At 49.8% G+C, this 18668-nt stretch overlaps 3 protein-coding genes across 3 annotated transcripts; 1 reads left to right on the top strand and 2 right to left on the bottom strand.

Moving 5' to 3' along the window:
• Positions 1-730: 730 nt before the first annotated feature.
• RAC3 (Rac family small GTPase 3) lies at positions 731-5750 on the top strand. The gene is made up of 6 exons (XM_042883905.1): positions 731-814; positions 2860-2931; positions 3168-3285; positions 3820-3882; positions 4359-4518; positions 4633-5750. The coding sequence occupies exons 1-6, from the start codon at positions 780-782 to the stop codon at positions 4761-4763; spliced, it is 579 nt and encodes a 192-aa protein (XP_042739839.1). The 5' UTR covers positions 731-779; the 3' UTR covers positions 4764-5750.
• DCXR (dicarbonyl and L-xylulose reductase) lies at positions 5743-8663 on the bottom strand. Its single transcript, XM_042883904.1, has 8 exons — positions 8584-8663; positions 8415-8512; positions 8183-8337; positions 7302-7344; positions 6901-7000; positions 6693-6757; positions 6492-6609; positions 5743-6037 (listed from the first exon to the last, which is right to left on the bottom strand). The coding sequence occupies exons 1-8, from the start codon at positions 8639-8641 to the stop codon at positions 5934-5936; spliced, it is 741 nt and encodes a 246-aa protein (XP_042739838.1). The 5' UTR covers positions 8642-8663; the 3' UTR covers positions 5743-5933.
• Positions 8664-10499: 1836 nt separating this feature from the next.
• RFNG (RFNG O-fucosylpeptide 3-beta-N-acetylglucosaminyltransferase) lies at positions 10500-18517 on the bottom strand. Its single transcript, XM_042883951.1, has 8 exons — positions 18110-18517; positions 17299-17347; positions 16567-16669; positions 16107-16260; positions 14993-15081; positions 14727-14892; positions 13302-13387; positions 10500-13074 (listed from the first exon to the last, which is right to left on the bottom strand). Exons 1-8 carry the CDS (start codon positions 18512-18514, stop codon positions 13008-13010), a joined length of 1119 nt encoding a protein of 372 aa, XP_042739885.1. The 5' UTR covers positions 18515-18517; the 3' UTR covers positions 10500-13007.
• Positions 18518-18668: the final 151 nt, after the last annotated feature.

The following is an 18668-nucleotide window of genomic DNA, read 5'->3' on the forward strand; positions in this document are numbered from 1 at the left end:
TGGCTGGAGCAGAGGGCATTGCTGCTGTGCTGCTCTCAGGGACATCCCGTCAGTCTCCCCTGGAGCTGAAAGCTCTGCAGTGCATGGCAACATCTGGGCCAGAAGAGCTGAAGGTGTGAGCTGGGACTGTGCGTTGGGTGCCAGGAGGGGGTCTGTGCTGGGAGCGAATGCACTGTGGCTACAGAGACTGCTCTGTCCCTACCGGCGTACGTGGATGGCTGGAAGGGGCCACAGGGGGTTCAACTGCGGGTCTGAACAGAGCTGGGGGTGCCCCATCCCTGGAGTGGTTCCTATGGAGTCGTTCTGTGCCAGGCTGACGTGCCCCGAGCAAACATCCCCCAGCGTTGGGGTTGGAACCCGATGGCTTTAAGGTCCCCGCCCCCTGGGGCCGCTCCGCGTCTCCGGCAGCTCGGCATTTATTCCTCAGCGCTGCGGCTGCACAACGTGCGGTGTGGGCCGTACCGCGCTCCGCCTTCCGCTTTCACGGCAGGAGGCGGCGGCGGGAGCTCAGCCCCGGCATCTCCTGCAGGAACCTCTTTCCGCCCCGTCACCGTCGCGGCGCTCGGCTCTGATCGGTGACTCTCGGCTCTGCTCGGCTCATCTCTGCTCGTCTCCGCTCGGCGGCGCTCGGCTCTGCTCGGCTCATCTCTGCTCGGCGGCGCTCGGCTCCGTTCGGCTCTTCTCGGCCCGTCTCTGCTCGGCGGCGCTCGGCTCGCCCCGCCCCGCCCGCGCGGGCTGTCACTGCGGCGGAGTCGCGGCGGCGCCGCCATCGCGGGCAGATGCAGGCGATCAAGTGTGTGGTGGTGGGCGACGGGTGAGTGCGCGGCGGCCGCGGGACGGAAGCGGCGTCGGCCCGCCCGCGCCCCGGACCTCGTGGCTCCGCACAAAGCGGGCCGGAGGCCGGCGGAGCCGCCAGGAGGGAGGGCCGGCCCGGCGCGGCCCCGCCCCGCGGCCCAGGCGAGCCGGCTCGGCAGAGCGAGAGGCACCGGAGCGGACGCCGCGAAGCCGAGGCGGGCGGAGCCGTGCGGCCGGGCCGCCATCCCGCAGGGCCGCCGGGAGGGATGCGCGGGGCCGTTCCCGGAGCTGCGCCCGTGGAAGGGAGCCCGGGGCCCGCCTGCGGCTGCCGTCCGTCGGCTCGGGGCTTCGTTCGCATCTGTCGGCGCGCCGCCGAGCCGGCCGGCGCGTTCCCCTGGGTTTAAAGCCCGCCTCGCGTCGTATCGCTGTTCGGTCCCCGTCGCTGCGCAGCCTCTCCCCCGCCCCGTCTCGATGCTCGCAGGTTTTTCTTACGTCTCCTTTTGTTGTTTGCCTTCCAAAATGAAACGCGTCGCTGCTTCTCGCTTCACCGCACGGCCTGTCGTCCTTCCCGCTCTGTTCTCTGGGCTCCTTCTGGTGCTTTTGGCTGAGAACGCAGCTGTATTCATAATACGGGCGTGCTGTGGACTTCTGGTGCTTCCTAACTTTTCCTAGCTTGTCTTACGTATTTCTCCTTGTTATTCCCAATGCTCTGTTTGCATTTCCGATCACTACAGCAAGCACGGGACAAAAATGCAGAGAAGTCATTATGAATGGTCTTAGGGAGCAGCTGGTCCTTCCACCTGCCTGTGCATACAGCGCCCACAAGTATGTGTTGGGAGTGAGGTCTTCCAGTTTCTAGCTGGAGGGCCTAAAGAGGCCAATAGGAGACTTGTCCAATGCAGCACAGCCTTGTTATAAAGAAGACAGCAACAGCTGTGAGTGGGGTGTGCTGGAAGTGGGCTCCAGGTCTGCAGGTTGGTGGTGAGCTTTGAATGAACTTGGCTGAATAAACTTGGGTACCCAAGCACTTAAGTCACAGATATGTTATGAATTGCATGGTTTCCCCAAGGTGCTGAATTGGGATGTAAGTTGGACATGAGAGTGTAGTGGAGCATAGCGGCTCCTGGTGCAACCTCCCTGGTCTGGGCAGGGGATGCAGTGCAGGGGAGAAGCAGGATGGGTTGGTGCAGTGGTTCTGGCTGTGTAGTCCCTGTGCAGCACTGCAGTCTCTCATCCTGAAGTCTGCTATGTCACTTTTCTGAGAATCAGGTTGTGTATAACTGTGTCTGTTCAGGCTCAAACTCTAACAGCTGTTACTGGCACTCAATATTGGTTTCCTTTGAAGGTTCTCTACAGCTCACAACTTTTACAGTAATAAAGAAGTTGGTTTTGCTCCTGTTACTTCTCTGTTCTTAGAACTAAGCTTCTCCCTTCCCCTGCAGGGCTAACGGCCCTTCATATCCTGACGCAATTGTCAGCCAGCTGCTGCCCCTGAGTTGACCAATCCCACCTGCCTTTGCCAAAGCTCTGAGCTGATGTTTTAGTGATCTCCCTTGGTGCCAGAATCTCTTTCCAAACTGCCAGTAGTCACTTGGAAGTTGGTTTTGTTTATGGATACTTATTTTTTTCATCCTTTGTATATATTGACATTCAGTTCCTATGTCTGAAGAGCCTGAATAACTACTTGTGTGCTGTTCCACGTTTTCTCACCTGCTGTTTGCCCATTTTGCTAGATCATTATGGATATGTTGAGGGAGAGCACGTCCAGGACGTAACCCTAATTTATTTCCCCTCTTGGTTTTGGAACAAATACATTTTGCCTGGTGTTCTGCTGAGGCCAAAGGAGTGGAGAAAAGGGGTAGAAGAGAGCAGTATCAGATGCATGCTGAGGTGGGGTGAGCTCAGGCCTGGTCCCTGATGGAAAATTTTAGCCTGCTGCAGATCTTTTCCTCATGTAAGCTTTTCACCTAACCTCACTTTTTTGGGGTGGGAAAGGGTAAATCTCCCTGCTCCAGTGCTTTCTGCTCTACCCTCCTTTACACTTGTCACTCTCATCCTCTGCAGAGCTGTAGGGAAGACCTGCTTGCTGATCAGTTACACCACGAATGCCTTTCCTGGAGAGTACATCCCCACTGTGTGAGTAATGTGCATCAGCTGCTCTTCCCTCCGTGTGTGTGTGTGTGTGTGACAGTTGGTTTTGTGGGTGAGGAGGCTGTGAACTCTGTATGTGGAGTATGGCTGTGTATGAGAGGAGAGTACCCCCATGGGAGCTGCATTGCACAGCGACCCCTCCTGATTCGCTGCCCCTTGGATCTCATATAATGTAACATGTACATCAGAATCTGTCACTGATGGGGATTCTTTTTTGGCAGGTTTGATAACTATTCTGCCAATGTCATGGTAGATGGAAAGCCAGTGAATCTCGGCCTCTGGGATACAGCAGGACAGGAGGATTATGACCGACTGCGGCCTCTTTCCTATCCACAGACGGTGAGTGCTGGGCTTGGACTGGCTTATGACTGCTCTACTATGAGGCTGTCACGTTCTAGTTCCTACTTTGCAGTGGTGTTTGAACAGTTAATGCGTGTTGTAGGTCAGCTTGGGTGCATGGAATGGTGTGGAACTGCTGTAAAGCTGAACTGTGTTTTGTATTCTCACTCTCCTTTGGTGCCATAGCTCACTACTGGGCTTTGCTAGTGTGTAGTGATTGCTATGTGGCCCCCACCACCAGGGATGAAGACTGTAGCACTGTTAAGGTGTTTATGGTCACAGGCTCTTAACAGGTTGAATCTAGTATTTAAAATGTAATTACAGTAATTAGTAATTAAAATGAGGTCACACACCGAAAGTCCATTCCTTCTCTCTCTGAATTAGTTTAGCAACTTTCACAGGGAAGGGCTTCTTACAGCCAACAGTCCTTGTTGTTGAGGGTGGTTTTTTTTGGTGAGGCTCCCTTTCTCACCCTCCCTCCATTATCTCAGGCCTTTCCTTTCTACACAATTAATCCTCTTGTTTCCCCCACAGGATGTTTTCTTGATCTGCTTCTCCCTTGTGAGTCCAGCCTCCTTTGAGAATGTCAGAGCCAAGGTATTGTATTCCCCTTCTTGGTGGAAGGTAGGAACCAGTGCAGTTCACTGCCTGAGCCAACCCTGTGGCACCTACAAGCCCCACGTTTCTAGCAGTTGTGTTTTGAGAAACAAAAATAATAGTTGCTTGGTTTTAAGAGGGACCTACTCTTTATTCATGACTTCTTTGGCTAAGCTTTTGCCTCTTCGAATCTGTGTTAAAGAAGATGAGGGATGTCCTAGAAACTAAAATGGAGTTGAAGTACTGTGTGCAGTGCTGGCTGGTGTCATCTGTCACAATTCCATGTTTCAGAGGCTCGTTACATCTGCACCAGCCTCTTTCTGCAGAGCATACCCAGAATTCTAGGTAGAAGAATCCTGTTCAGATGTTTACACCCTGTCAAATATTAGTGAAAATCTTGTTCTTAGTAGTAAATGCAGCCTCGTGGAAGTGCTTGCTGCCATGGCTGCTTCTCTCATTGTGCTTCTCTGTCTCAGTGGTACCCTGAGGTCCGACACCACTGCCCAAATACACCTATCATCTTGGTGGGCACCAAGCTGGACTTAAGGGATGATAAGGACACCATTGAAAGGTTACGTGATAAGAAGCTGGCTCCCATCACCTACCCCCAGGGTTTGGCCATGGCTCGGGAGATTGGTGAGTGATGTGCTGGGACGTCTTCGTGGCGCTGAGCTTTTTGTTTCGGAGGGGTGAGGGACGCTGCCTCCTGGTAGGACTGGAGTGCTTGAGCTGGAGCTCTCTTTCCCCTAGGCTCGGTAAAGTACCTTGAGTGCTCTGCCCTGACACAGCGGGGCTTGAAGACGGTGTTTGATGAAGCCATCCGGGCTGTGCTCTGCCCACCGCCTGTGAAGAAGCCTGGCAAAAAGTGCACCATGTTCTGAGGGCTGTGGCCTAGGTGCTGGCTCAGCATGCTGTTGTCCTCCGACAGATTGCGTATTAGCTGGGTGTTTCTGGAGGGGGCTGGGATGTGTAGGGCCCTTCATCATGTACGAAGTCAGTGTTTTTTAAATGTCTCTTTGATTTAACGTCAGTGTTGATGTGAAGGGGCAGTGGGGGCAGGAGACTAGCTGGGGGCTGTACAGCCCTCAGGAAAGTACAATGGGGAAGGCAAGATAGCTCCTTGGGGCAACAGGCTGTTTTGGCTCTCCTGAACTCCAAGCTGAAAGGGCTGAGACACCCATCCTGTGCTGGAAACACCTGTGTTTCATCTGCGGGTGTAACTCGTGCTGAAGATCCTTGCGGGAGTGGGAAGGAAGCTGATGTAAGTGGTGGTGAATGACGAGAGCAGCTGGAAGAGTAGAAGGGTCTCCTTGCCCAGCCTCCTGTGGCTAACAGTTAACAAATTGGTGCTCTATCAGATACGTGCCTGAGACTGTTGAAGGAATCATAACCAGCCCCAGAAAGGGGTCAAAGTAAACGAAATGTGAAGCTGAAGAACTAATCATTAGGTGCTTAATTGGATACTAGCCAAACTCAGTGAGTGAAACAGCCTTGTGCAATCAATGCATTTGCCTTTTTGTGTGCACACCCTAGGACAGCATGGTGCTGCTCCCCCCCATCAGTCTTTAGCAGGGCCTCCCCCCACAATCCAGTCTCTGCAGAGCAGGGCTGAGGTTGTTGCCTCTGTTTTGTTTTTTTCTACTAAAGAGAGCAAAGGAAGCAATGAGGTGTCTGCTAACTTCTTCTTTCCCTTCCCAAGGAAAATGCAGGCAGGCTTTATGGGTTTGGATGGAACAGGGAAAGCTTCTGAAGGGTTGTGTTTGTAGGGGGGAATAGGGTTGGAAGAAAGACAGATCCAATTTCTAATCATCATGTAGAGTGATAAGATAAAACCTTATTTGGTGCAATAAACATTCTCCATGACAGCATATGTGATCTTTATTATATAGCAGCCTTCTAAAGGTGACTTCTGCCTCAATTCTCAAACAGATTCTAGCTCTGCTGCCCCTCTTGTCCAGCAACACTGGGACTTTGTCACTGTTTACTATTCCTTTTAGATCTATGCAACACTAGTATGAAAATTAGGCAAGATATGAAATGCAGATGTCATCTTAGGAGACGAGAAATCCCCCATCAACCATCAGTGAGCTGCCAGTTGTCATAGCACTCTTGTCACTGAGCAGGAAAAGAATGCTGTTCACCACATCATCCACCTCTGGAATCAAACAGAGGACATCCAATGCACCCTCAATCTGTACCAGAAAAACAAGCATCCCAAACAATGTGTCTTGGGCCTCTACGTGTAATTGGAGCAGGGAAATCTCTCTGCCCCCCTGGGCTGTGCTTGGTGTGATATGCAGGACATCCAAAAATCATCACTGTGATCAAATGATAGACACTTAATTCACAGCAACAACCAGTGCTCCCTGCAAGTCATATTCATGAATAATAGAGGAAGTTCATTCTGCTTATCCAGAGATGACAGGGCTCTGGAACAGGGGAGGTAAGTGTGCCCTGTCATCAGATGCTTTGGGAATTCAGCCACAGCCACTCAGCAGGGTTATGACTTTGCTCACAAATAAAGGCAGGGTAGCTGTGGCTGCGATGTCAGTTAGGAGGAAAGCTTAGATATTAGAAGGAGCTCAGCCTGGCAACAGATCTAGACTGACCTGCAAACTTTCCTAGTGGAATCCGGTTAATCATGGCAGCAGATTTCTGAGGATCACTCCAGTTAATTCTTCCCATGTCGGTCATAACTACTGTGGGATTCACAGTGTTCACTCTTATCTGAGACCAAGAGCAACACACCGTGTACCAAACTGCTCTGAGACAAAATGCCTTTCACGCTTCTCTTTCAGAAGAAATCTTACCTTGTGGGGTCCCAGTTCCATTGCCATTACCTTACTCAGCATATCCAAAGCACTTTTGGTAGAACCTTAAAAGAGGAAGGAAGAATGGGAAGCATTTAAGTGCACAGCACTCGGTCTGGATCATGGAGAGGTACTTTGTTTGGAACTGGCAGCCAGAACCTCTGTGGCTATGGGTCTTCAGCTAGTCAAAAATGAAAGGGGCACTTACAATAAACAGCATGATCCCTCAGGACACGCTGAGATGCCTGGCTAGAGACATTCACAATGGCACCTGGTAGCCCCTGTGCAATCATCTGCCGAGCAACGATCTGAGGAGGGGAAAAAAAAATATCAGGATGTCAGAATCTGGACAGGAAAGAGCGTGGTTCCATTTGGTAGGAATCTTCTTGTGGCAGACAAAAAGCAAAAACAGCCACAGGACGTCCTCAGTGCCTCCCCACTGTAAGAGACAGGACCTTCACTCTCTTCTCTGACCTGTACACACAATGTTGGATTGATTTTGGACTGTGGTCCCCATAGCTGCCTCCCTGCCAGGACATGTCTCTGCTGCGTAGAACAACTTAGTTGTTGCTGCTAGAGGAGACAACTGCAGTGACAATTCATCCTCACCTGAGAAACGTGGAGCACGGCCTGGAAATTGACACCGAAAGACCTACAAATAAATGAGATTTAAAAGTTACACAGCGTTTGCAGGCCAGGCCAGAGAGGAATTGTTCTGAGAGGCAGCAGAGGACAAACCCTGCTGGTGCTTTGGGAGCACTGGTGATACTTAAACACAGATAGAAATGCCAGGCTAATGGGCTATAGCAGCAATGGTTAACCATGTGTTCATTCAGCAGAAGCAAGCTGGGTGGTGGCCCCTGCTGCGCAGAGGGGAAGGTGCAATCATGCATCCTCCCTCTTCCAGCAGGACTCTGTTCTTTGGCAGACTCACACAGTACTTCTGTTAAATTTTACACAGTGATCCCTGGGCCTCAGCCCATGGCTCCTTTTATGCAATCCAGCCTTCATGAGGCTTTGAAACAGTAAATTTGCTGCAAGAGAAACAGCCTTCTTTTGAAACATAGTTCTTCCTTGGTGAGGTTTTCACCAGCTAGCACTGCAGAATGATCTAAGTAGATCGCGTGCCTTCTGGTCTGCTCCAAACGAATCCTTTATCATAGCCTCACGTATCTGACTTCTAACACAGGGACAAATTGTGACCTGTCTTAGAAAGAATCAGACCCACCAGAACCTGGATCCTAAGCGGTGGCACATTAGGAAATATATAATTGAAGCAAACTGATTTAATTTTTCACCATGACCATTTCACAGTCCCGTAGCTGCTTTATCTTCTCTTTCTAAACTGCCTTCGCAGCAGCTGTCTCACTTTAGCAGTGGGACCGGACTGGAAGCTGTGGGGCTGCAGGGAGGTGATGCTGCAACGTTCCCGCTGTGCCTCAGCGCTTTGCTTCAGTCTCTCTTGATGTTTACAAAGACGAGGCACTCACCGCTCCACGGCCTCCCGTGTCACCTGCAGGAAGGGCTGCAGCATCGCCACGGCCGCGTTGTTTACCAGCAGCTCGAAGGGCCCCGCCGCGCTCACCGCCGCCTCCGTGGCGTCCCAGTCGGCCAAATCCACGCACAGCGGTTCGATCCCGGGGCACTGCGGTGGAAGCCCGGTTCAGCGGCGTCCCGCCGTGCGGTCTGGGGACGCGTGGGGACTCCCGGGGCCGTCCCTACCTCTCGGGCGAGGCTCTCCAGGTCCGCCGCGGTGCGGCTCAGCGCGGTTACTCGCGCTCCGGCTTTGCACAGCGCTATGGCCACGGCGCGTCCGATCCCTGCGGGGAGACGCCGTCAGCCCCGGCCCCGCTCTGCCGACCCCCGCCCCGCTCTGCCGACCCCCGCCCACCTTTGCCGGCCCCGGTGACCAGGGCGCGGCGGCCGCGGAAGCTCGAGTCCGGCTCCATGCTGCGGGCCGAACCGCGGCGCCGGGACGTGGGCGGTGTTGGGGCCGGGAGGCGGGGCCGGGCCGGGCGGCTGCGCGGGAACCGCGCCGCCCTCGGGGAACCGGCGGTGCGACGGCCGCTGCCGGCCTGGAGAGGGCACGGCGCGGAGCATCGGGCGCGCAGAGCTGAGCTTTCTCGGCTCTGATTCTCCCTAAAGAATTCTTCTTCTCGGCTGAACGTGAGCCAGCGCTGTGCCCGGGTGGCCAAGGAGGCCAATGGCAGCCTGGCTTGCATCAGGAACGGTGCTGCCAGCAGGAACAGGGCAGTGATTGTCCTCCCGTACTCGGCTCTGGTGAGGCCGCACCTCCACTACCGTGTCCCCAGTTTGGGGCCCCTCACTGCAAGAAAGACATTGAGCGGGTTCAAAGAAGGGCGACAAGGCTGGTGAGGGGTCTGGAGCACAAATCTTATGAGGAGCGGCTGAAGGAGCTGGGGTTGTTCAGTGTGGAGAAGAGGAGCTCAGGGGAGACCTCACTGCTCTCCGTAGCTACCTGAAGGGAGGTTGTGGTGAGCTGGGGGTCGGCCTCTTCTCTCGTGTAACAGTGATAGAACCAGAGGGAATGGCTTCAAGCTGCACCAGGGGAGATTCAGGCCAGACGTTAGGAAATACTGCTTCTCTAAAAGAGTGGTCAGGCAGTGCAATGGGCTGCACAGGGAGGTGGTGGAGTCACCGACCTTGGAGGTGTTCAAGGAACATCTGGATTCTGTGTTGAGGGACGTGGTTTGGTGAGAGCTACTGGTGATAGGTGGATGGTTGGGCCGGGTGATCCTGTAGGTCTTTTCCAGCGTTGGTGTTTCTGTGATTTTGTAAAGCACTACAGTGAGAGAACTCAGAATAAAGCTGAGAGGAAAAGCTGTGCCCCATCGCTCAGAGCTGCTGGTAAAAGCTGTGGGCTGCCCTTGTCTAACAGTCAGTGCCTAAAAAACCATGTGTAACTGCACAGAATCCTCTTGCCTAAGGCCAGCATAGGACATGAAGTTCCCGCCCTCTGCCGAGGGCCGTGCCTGACCTGGCCTTGAATACCTCCAGGGATGGTGCGTCCACAACTGCTCTGGGCAGCCTGGGCCAGTGCCTCACCAGTGTTAACATCCTGAATCTCCTCTCTTTTACTTTGAGGCCATTCCCCCTTGTCATATTCCTATCAGGCTATGTAAAAAGTCAGTCTCTCTGCTGCTTGTAAGCTTCTTTTACATACTGGAAGACCACAATAAGTCTCCCCCCAGCCTTCTCCAAGCTAAACAAGCCCAGTTCCCTCAACCTTTATTCACAGGAGAGGTGCTCCAGCCCTCTGATCTTAGTAGCCCTCCTCTGGGCCCACTCCAACAGCTCCACATCCTGCAAGGTACAACAGAAAAGCGGTCCAGAACTCATTAAGGCATTAAGCTCCCACACCACAGCTTATTTCCAGTGGTAGTGAGCACGGCAGCTCCAACTGCCTCCTGCTTTGCAGAGCTGACATCATATAACAGAGCAGCACAGGCAATTATACATCCAATTAACATGCTCTACTCATAGAAGCAGAGCTGTGCTCGTAATACCCCTTTGATCCATTGCTTCCCAAGGATGCTTAAGAGCTGCTGTGACAGAGACAAAATGGGAAAGTTCTGACATAGAGCTGGTTAAAATACTTAAATAATTAGCTGCAAGGATTCTTCTCATGCATATTTCTGCCTCTGCACATCCAAGTCATCTAATTCCCATATGCTTTTTGTCCCTATGGCAGCACAAGGCTGACAGGAGACTAGTTTTCTGGATTACAGGGTTTAATGGTTCATTTTTGGTGAAGAGAATGCATTAAAGGACAAGACAAAACACACCTTTTGACATCCTTAAATATTTACTTCATGGAATCATTTTATGTATGAGACAGTAGTTTAAGAAGCTGCATCCCAGTATATCTACAGAGCCTACTGTATTGTGAACAAGAGAAACATTACAAGAATCTTGAACACAAACAATCCTGCATTGTCATACAGAAGAATGTGGTCCTTTTTCAGCTCGATAAGCACCCTACCAGCATTAGGCATGACAAAGAGGCAGCAAACTCCATTTAGGATGGGAAGTGACTGCAGTATGGGACTTGTACTCAGTTCTGCTACCATCAGTATGAAGTGCTGTCATTTTTGAACTGCAGTTTGCCACATAATCACTACCCAGCTTGTGCTGTCTGTAGTATCTGACAGGAGGCTGCTCTTAGTAGGAGAGGAAGAAAAGCTCCAGCAGAATTCAGAGATCACTAAGGATGAAATCTCACCAAGTGCTTATGCAGCTTCACAACTTTTTGCTACGAGGAGGCTGAAAACAAGAACCCACCAAATGTTTTTTAAAAAGTGTTTATATAGATACCAGTAATCTCCAGAGCTATTAATGACATAACATCGAACCACAGGGCATCCCAGTTCTAGTGAGCAGAACACCTAATGGAGAGGTAGAACATCCCACAACCCACCCGGCCACAAGTCCTCCATGCTCTGTGAGAGGCTGTCAGTGTTACAGATGTTCCTGTTTTGAAACAGCCACTGTGCTAGCTGGACTTTGATCCGATTGCCTGCAGCACTCTTATTCCTGTGCCCCATGGTCAAAGCATTGCCTTAGCAGATAAAGAAAATTAGGAACAAGCTGCTGGACTGTAGCAAGCAGTCAGCTTGTTGGCTCCTCTGTAAAATTAAATAGAATCATGCAAAGAGGACAATGTATCCAGTTCCTGAAAGGTTTGCTTTAAAAACAGAAAGCAGAGAATATTATTTTACAGGAGGCTGACACCTACACTACATTTCATACTTGAATACGCTGCAGGTGTTTGCCTGCATGATACCACTTCTCAAATGGGAAGAAGTTAAGCAACTAGCTGAAATGCACAGCTCAGCACAGCTGATAGAAATCTGAAACTTACTGGGTCCGAATTCTAGCCATTAGTCATAGTTTCAGGTTATACAACATCATGCTATTATTCTCCACTTAATTCAGCCTCTAGCACTAAGCCTGCAAGTATTTTCTGAAGAGTTTGAAAGTAATCAGTGGTTTTACAAAATCATTTGTATGCTGTTCTTCACGTCAGGTATAGATTGCACAAAGGCAAAGTTGGGAGCAACAAAACTAAACATGTGAAGTTTCAATTCTTCCACTTTCAAAACTAAGCCTATTTGATTTACAGCGCAGCAGCAGGTGATATTGCTACAGCATTGGACTCTTGCTTTTCTATCAGCATACAGTTTCCTTTTACCAAGTGCTGGAATTACGTAGTGAAACATTAAGATGTAGAGTAAAAATAAACACTGGTCTCCAAAGGTTACCTCAAGAAGCTGAGGTGGGGTAACCACAAACACACCATTAAAAGGCCTCAAATGATATCATCAAAAACTTTCTCTGCGCTACAGCTATCTAGCATTCCTCCTCCCTCACAGGCAGTAAAGGATACTTCAAAAACAGGGTGTTTCATCAGCCAATGGGCGTGCTCTAGCTCACCTAACCTGCTGAGGGCAAAGGAGGAGAAACAGTTACCAACTAGCCTGGCAAATACTTCTTCAGTATCAAATACCAAGGGAATAGTCTTGGACCTAGCAGACCACCATCATCTTCAACAGCCACTGCCATTCAGTGGTAAGAGTGCCAAGTCTGACAATCACCTCCATGGGAGGTACACAAAGACTGCTGGGAAGAACGTGCACTGTAAGCAACTCTCATGCAGTCCTGAGTCAGTTTACCCTTACACAGGGCTTTTCCCATGACAAAGGCTTTCACCCTTGTCTACCCTAGCAATTCCTGGACTTCTGGTGCTTACAAACAGACCGTGTTTCAGCTCACAGATGGAGGAGGTATAACATGGCATGCCGCAGAAGTTCTTAAGTCCTGTTCACAAAGAAGACAAGCAAAAACTTCATCCCCCCCATCATCATGGGGACTGCAGTCTGCTTAAACATTCCAGCTTCAAGACAGCGGCCTCTGAAAGCTGCTAACAGCAGTAAGAATGCTATCATTCTAAGTACTGCATTTGCTAGGATGTATCTGAGCACAGATTCACATGATAGGGCTCACGTGACATCAGATGAAAGCATAAAGTGACTTGTACAGCTATGACTGCAGCCATCATATGAAGAGCCACTGGACCAAAGAACAAGACATAGAAGATTTTCTTCTCTGGAATGTCCCAGGCTGCAGCTGAATAAATGCCTTCTTGCCATAATTACCCAGTCAGTCTTGTTTCTGTACAAAGTCGACCTCCTTTTGTAGATGTCTGTTTGTGTCCCAGAAGAAAAAAAAAAAGCCATCACAACTCTTGCTTTATGCAAAGTAGGTAGGATAAAGGTGTCAAAGACTGGTCAAAAGTTATGACATCTTCTTATTGGGGCACCAAATAGTGTCAGGATAGAGAAGGCAGTGGACAGATTTAAATCTGTGAAGGAAAAAAGTAAAATAAAAGTGAGACTGAAATTCTCCAGACCAGGAACATGCTATGTATTGAATGTGCAGCAGCCTACTACAGCAGGGCAGGTGGCTCTACCCACCTATAACTGTGATAAGATCTGGCATGAGAAAATAATCCCATAAGTGAGTTTGATCATCTTGCAGTTGAAAAACATAAACAAGACAGGGAGATCTTGTTTTGAAGTGGACACTTACCTGGTTGGGTCTTGCTGAAGTCCAAACACTCCTCCCACACTCACAACATTGTGTTTGTTCTCGGGGTCCCCATAACTGAGAGTTACCTGGAAAAGCAAATAAAAACTCAGAAACTGACACTACTACAGAAAAACAGAATAGGGATAGCATGGTTATTAATGAGGTACAAAGAGACACTGTGAAGATCCTGATTTGAGTGGTGGGTTACGTCCGAGAAACGATGGTCAGCTTTGCCATTAGCAATATTGGCACTGGATGGCAGCTATCAAGTGGATCACTGCTCATCAAAAGGCAAGCAGGGAAAAATAAACAAAGGAGCTAACATTTCATTGTTTTAACAGACAAGATGAGTTACAACCCAGTTCTGGAAGGGCACCAATCCTGCTGATGTCTCTACCTTTACTAAATGACATCTGTTCTTCCTCAGGCACAATCTGAAGTCTGCAGTAGCCGTGTCTTAGCAAAAGGGAAAAGAGAAGCATTTGGATGTTAAATGGCATGCAGAGGACTGCTGTCAGCCAAACTTGGCAACAAAGTTTTGATCCCTGGAATTCCACCTCATTGCTGCTCCTCCGTACAAGCACTGTATTTGGAAATCTGCAGGTACAAGAAGGCTTGCTTCTGTCCAACTGCAGACCTGCATTTTGGGCTATCAGCCTCGGGGAAACCACGATGACCAAAAAGAGGTCAGATTCAGCCCACGCTTAAGGTCCTTCACATGAAGGAGATGACACTGTGTCCCAAATGTACATCTGCACTGCCTAATAATATTATCAGGAAAACACAAGCAAGAATTTTATAGGGGCAAAACTACACTTTTGTTTGTTCATAACTGTCAATTGGTAAGAGGGAGACAAAGCACCAGGATAGCCTCATAGCTCCATCTACTGCTGCTATCCCAGTAATTTAAGGAATGAAACAAACAAGCCTGGGTCTGATTTATCCTGATTAAGTTTCTTGAGATTCAGGCAAGTCAGTCTTAAAAGCGATCAGACATTTAGTTATGCCTTAGTTATTGAAGAGGTACTTGCTATAGCTCTGATTCTAGTATTGTTAAGCAGCATGAAGGAGGACAGAATTTGTTAGACAACAATACTTTCTCATGCAGCAGGCACACTAAATGTTGCCCTCTTCTACAACTGCTGCTACTGTGTCTCTTGGAAACTCAAAATGGACAAAATGGAGAACACCATATTTAGATGTAGCAGTGTAGTAAAACATATCCCTGAAAGAGAGGACATCTAGATGACCAAACTGCCTAGGGTGGAAGTATGCTTTGTACCTAAATGAAGGAATTGGACAGGATACAGCTAAGCTACTCTGTAGACATCGTCCTCTGCCAACATGTACTAAGTTGATTCACTGGCTGCTTTCTGATCAGGCTGAGGTGTGATTACAGGAGCAGGACACGAGGCTCAGCCCTACCTGTTGCAGCACAGACTCGCCCTGCAGTCTCTGCAGATTTTCCAGATGGGAATGGAACAACGGGCTGTGCAGCAGCTTTACTTCAAGCAGCCCTTCAATGATGTAGCCAATCGTGCAGTCATCAGGAAGACGCACTCTTTCTGCAGTGCTGATGAAGTTACCCAGGCTGTGAGAGCACAGGAGACAAGATCAAACACACTTTAAAGTTTACCAAACACATATCACATAGCTCATATCATCATAGATCAGCTAGGAGGAGTGCTTACCTGGCCCAGGGACTCATCTTCAGAGCAAGACCTCTGCTGATACAGAATCCTGCTCCACCTGTGGCAAACCAGAATTTCACGCTTGTCTTCTGAAGAAGCAACAAGGAAAAAACACAAGAAAGAAACACACACTAGTTACTGATAATCAGCTTTGCTCTGTTTGGCTGGGCAAGGAGGAGAACTTGAGGCTCTACTGGATATCGGACTGCACCTGAGTCAGAACAAGACTACAGACTAATTCTGCTTCTGCAGGCTGCTGAAAGCCTGATTAGTTGTTCTCTCTAATTAAATTCCACCTTGAAAATGACAGCAGGCATACCATCAGGTTTACACAACTGAGAGAGCACATGAAGTAGGAAGCTACAGTGCCACTTTTAACGAATTCCAGATGCCCCTGATGATTCTAGCCAAAGGCCACAGTCAGTTCAATCTTCCTGAGGAAATCACAGCTGTTTTGTAGGATGCTTGGCTCCAGGGAGACTGCTATGTTATGCGGTTTTTCCTAACAAGGTGCTTTATAACTGACTTTCTGGCTAGTGAGTGGATTCATTTTCATGCCTGTTAGCAGAGAGGACCTCTGAAAACTTGTTCCAGCTCATGAACCTTACAACTGAGACACCTTTGCTTCTACATCCTGGAAACATAGTAACCAAGCATATTGGAAATGCTAGGCCTTCAGTACCCAGAGAATCTATCACCCATCTGAGGTTGGTTCAAGCTGGTAACAGTGGGATACTGCTCTCAACAGCCCCACCTTCCAAAAATAAAACAAAACCACACCACCACCACCAAACAAGAAGCATCAGCCCCCAAAAACGATTAAAACAAAAGGAAGAGTCAAGGTGGAGAGGCCCTACTCACCTCAGTGTGAGGGAGATCACCAACATAAGTGAGCAAAGGAAGAGAAGCAGACATCCACCCAGGAGACAACTCTATTGTACATAAGCACGTGAGGTCAGATCAAAGGTACATTTAACCTGGCACTCTGTCTCTGACAACGGCCATTACTTGCACGTTAAGTCATTTGATATTGTGGTGCACCTATCAATTCTCATGGCTTTAAATAATTTTAAAGGCTCAGGGTGATTCTCAGCCTAACTGTAAAGCTGCTTACTGATCCATCGCTTTGGACGTGGTCAGCTGCTTCAATGGGGTGGTCCAGGCTCGGTCGCCCCACATAGACATCCTGGCTAGGAGAGAAGGCAGATAAGAGACGCAGGAGAGTCCGTGGATTCACATAGTTGTCATCATCCACATGGCAAAACCACCTTCAAATAAACAAAAACAACAACAAAGTTACTGCAGTGCTGTGACAAAGAAATGAGTTACAGTTCTACAGCTGAGCTGTGGTCTTTCAAGCTTAGAGGAAACAGCACATCCTATTACACTGAAGAACATAACTTGGAAGCTGAAACCACCTATAGATCCTAGATCTGCAGAGATGCTGAAGCCTTGCTAGGTTTCAGATGATCCCTGCTCATAAGCACTGCTTCCTGCTGTACTATCTTCCTTATGCTCATCACTCTGCTTTAGCTAATACAGCTGAAAGAAACAAAGTCAACCACAACACCTACTTTTGTCCAGATTCTAGGAATTTATCATATTCCACAGACATCTTGCAGCACAGAGCTTGCCGGGTGTGGACAGCAGAACAGTTGGTGTTGATCATATGATCCCCTGTGGGGGGGGAAAAAAGAATAAAAAAAGAATAAATAAAATGACAATAATAAAAAAAATCAGCCCCATCAAGTTTGGGAAGAATGAATGGTCCAAAAAAGACCAAGTATACATTTGGCACTACTACAGTATACTGAAACTGCACAGTGTGTACACATGGAGAGTAAACGACAGGACAAGCAGGGCTCACAGGCATATGGAATAAAGTTGTCAAGTATATAAAAAACAGAGAATGGAGGAGGTTGGAAGGGAGATCATCTAGAACCAGCAGGTTCTCTAAAATAGGCTGCACAGGAAAGCATCCAGGTGAGTTCTGAATATCTTCAGATATGTGGTTAGATTGCAGGGTGTATAAACATGGCTGTGAGACTGCATGCAAAGGAAGCACCTAATATAGCTTTGGACCAGAGAGACTGAAGCTTACTAACAGGAAGGAAGCATATGCAAAGGTGACAAAATATTCAGGAAGCTCCAAGCCTTTTGTCCAGGTGGTAAGTAGGCACAGCATTTTCTGCTATCTTAACTTCCCTAATTGCTTGTACAGCATGAAACAAGGACTTCTAGGAAAAGCACGACCAACACAAAACTCAGTTACAGCAGACAGCAGCCTTCTGTGCCACACAGCTCACCTGCTTTCAGGCGCAGCTCTCGATCCTCCCAGTCTGTGAATATGAACGTCTGCAGAAGGCAAAAAATGGGTTAGGAGAAAGATGTGTCCATAATGAAGGGCTTCCAAAACCAGCATCTACTTTGCTCGGTTCTCTGTCAGAACACTATTTTATCTTATGGATTTATTTCATGTTAGCCATTGTAGGGGGAACCCCAGCACCTTCAGCTCTTTTCTTACTGGAGAAGTTCCCACACTGCAAACTAGAAGAAACTATTTCAGAAAAAAACACCCAAAACACTGCTCTCCTTATCCCAGGGTACAGATAAAGTGTTTCCAAAATGAATGGCCATCTTATTTGAGAATACTGTCTTCTGCAATTTCACCTCCCCTGTGTGGCTGGGAGCCACAACTCTTAAGCAAGCTAAAAGGAAAGGAATCAAAATCTGAGTGCAAACTGTCAGACAATAACCCTGCCCTGGCCCAACTGGTGGGCAAAACTGCATTAAGATGCTAGAATGTAACAAAATTCATCAGCAAGGGAACAGGTTCTGCGTCAGTCTCATAAAACCCTCAATTACTGAACTACTTCATCCAGAACACTGACATCTAAGCCAACATCAGCACCAAAGATCTCACACTACCACGTAGTACTTTTCCCAGTCCTCAAAACACGGTTTCTGCATGGACTCAGATAGTGAGAAAGAAGCTTCATTGAGAACGAACTCAGCAATACGTTCTGATGAAGTCCTCAGGCCCGTTTTCTAAAGCCTCACAGTGTGCATCCAGGCCCAGCGTGGATCAGCTGCCGCGAATCTCGGCCCGGCGCTCACCTGTCCTCTCGCCCGGGAGATCCAGGTTTGGAACAGCAGCTCCAGCCGTGTCTTGTGATACTTCCTCGTCGTTTTCACCGCAATAAAGATGTCCTTCAGCTCCAGGCTCTCCCTGCCCGAGCCGCCGGGCGGCCCCAGGCGGACCCTCCTCGCAGGCCACGGGCTGCCGCCGACGCCCCGGCCGCCCCCAGCGGCCCCCGAGCCGCCCCTTCGCTCCCCGGGCGCGCCGCTCCCCGCGGGCCGCGCCTCCCGCTTCGGAACGGCTCCACTGGGCCCGGCGGGCGGCGGGCGGCGGCGGGGCGCGGCGGGGGGCTGCCCGCGGGGCAGCAGCAGGAGAAGGACGGCGGCGGCGGTGACGGACAGCAGGAAGCAGGCTCTGCGGAGCCCCAGGCAGGAGCCGCTCATGTTGCGGCCCCGCCGCCGCCCGCCCGCCTCATGGCCCCCGGGAGTCCCGCGGCCGGTTTCCCCCGCGGCCTCCACCGGACGGCTCCGGGACGCGGCGGAGCCCACGGAGGGCAGCGCCCGGGCGCTCCGGGCCGAGCCGCTAGGACGAGAAGCC

The sequence above is a fragment of the Lagopus leucura genome, unplaced genomic scaffold (genome assembly GCF_019238085.1).
Source record: "Lagopus leucura isolate 7727_CA_CO unplaced genomic scaffold, USGS_WTPT01 Super-Scaffold_100040, whole genome shotgun sequence".
Classification (NCBI taxonomy): domain Eukaryota; kingdom Metazoa; phylum Chordata; class Aves; order Galliformes; family Phasianidae; genus Lagopus; species Lagopus leucura.

What these genes read in the sequence shown, in the direction of transcription:
- DCXR (XM_042883904.1), bottom strand. Translation starts at nt 8,641, where the DNA reads ATGGAGCCGGACTCGAGCTTCCGCGGCCGCCGCGCCCTGGTCACCGGG. An exon ending in ACACGGGAGGCCGTGGAGCG is followed by an intron (nt 7,345 to 8,182) that starts GTGAGTGCCTCG and finishes ATTTATTTGTAG; the next exon opens with GTCTTTCGGTGTCAATTTCC. An exon ending in TGGAACTGGGACCCCACAAG is followed by an intron (nt 6,610 to 6,692) that starts GTAAGATTTCTT and finishes TCTTGGTCTCAG; the next exon opens with ATAAGAGTGAACACTGTGAA.
- RFNG (XM_042883951.1), bottom strand. Translation starts at nt 18,514, where the DNA reads ATGAGCGGCTCCTGCCTGGGGCTCCGCAGAGCCTGCTTCCTGCTGTCC. An exon ending in TCTCCCGGGCGAGAGGACAG is followed by an intron (nt 17,348 to 18,109) that starts GTGAGCGCCGGG and finishes TGCCTTCTGCAG; the next exon opens with ACGTTCATATTCACAGACTG. An exon ending in ACGTCCAAAGCGATGGATCA is followed by an intron (nt 15,082 to 16,106) that starts GTAAGCAGCTTT and finishes TTGCTTCTTCAG; the next exon opens with AAGACAAGCGTGAAATTCTG.
- RAC3 (XM_042883905.1), top strand. Translation starts at nt 780, where the DNA reads ATGCAGGCGATCAAGTGTGTGGTGGTGGGCGACGG. An exon ending in TGTGTGGTGGTGGGCGACGG is followed by an intron (nt 815 to 2,859) that starts GTGAGTGCGCGG and finishes CATCCTCTGCAG; the next exon opens with AGCTGTAGGGAAGACCTGCT. An exon ending in CTCTTTCCTATCCACAGACG is followed by an intron (nt 3,286 to 3,819) that starts GTGAGTGCTGGG and finishes TTTCCCCCACAG; the next exon opens with GATGTTTTCTTGATCTGCTT.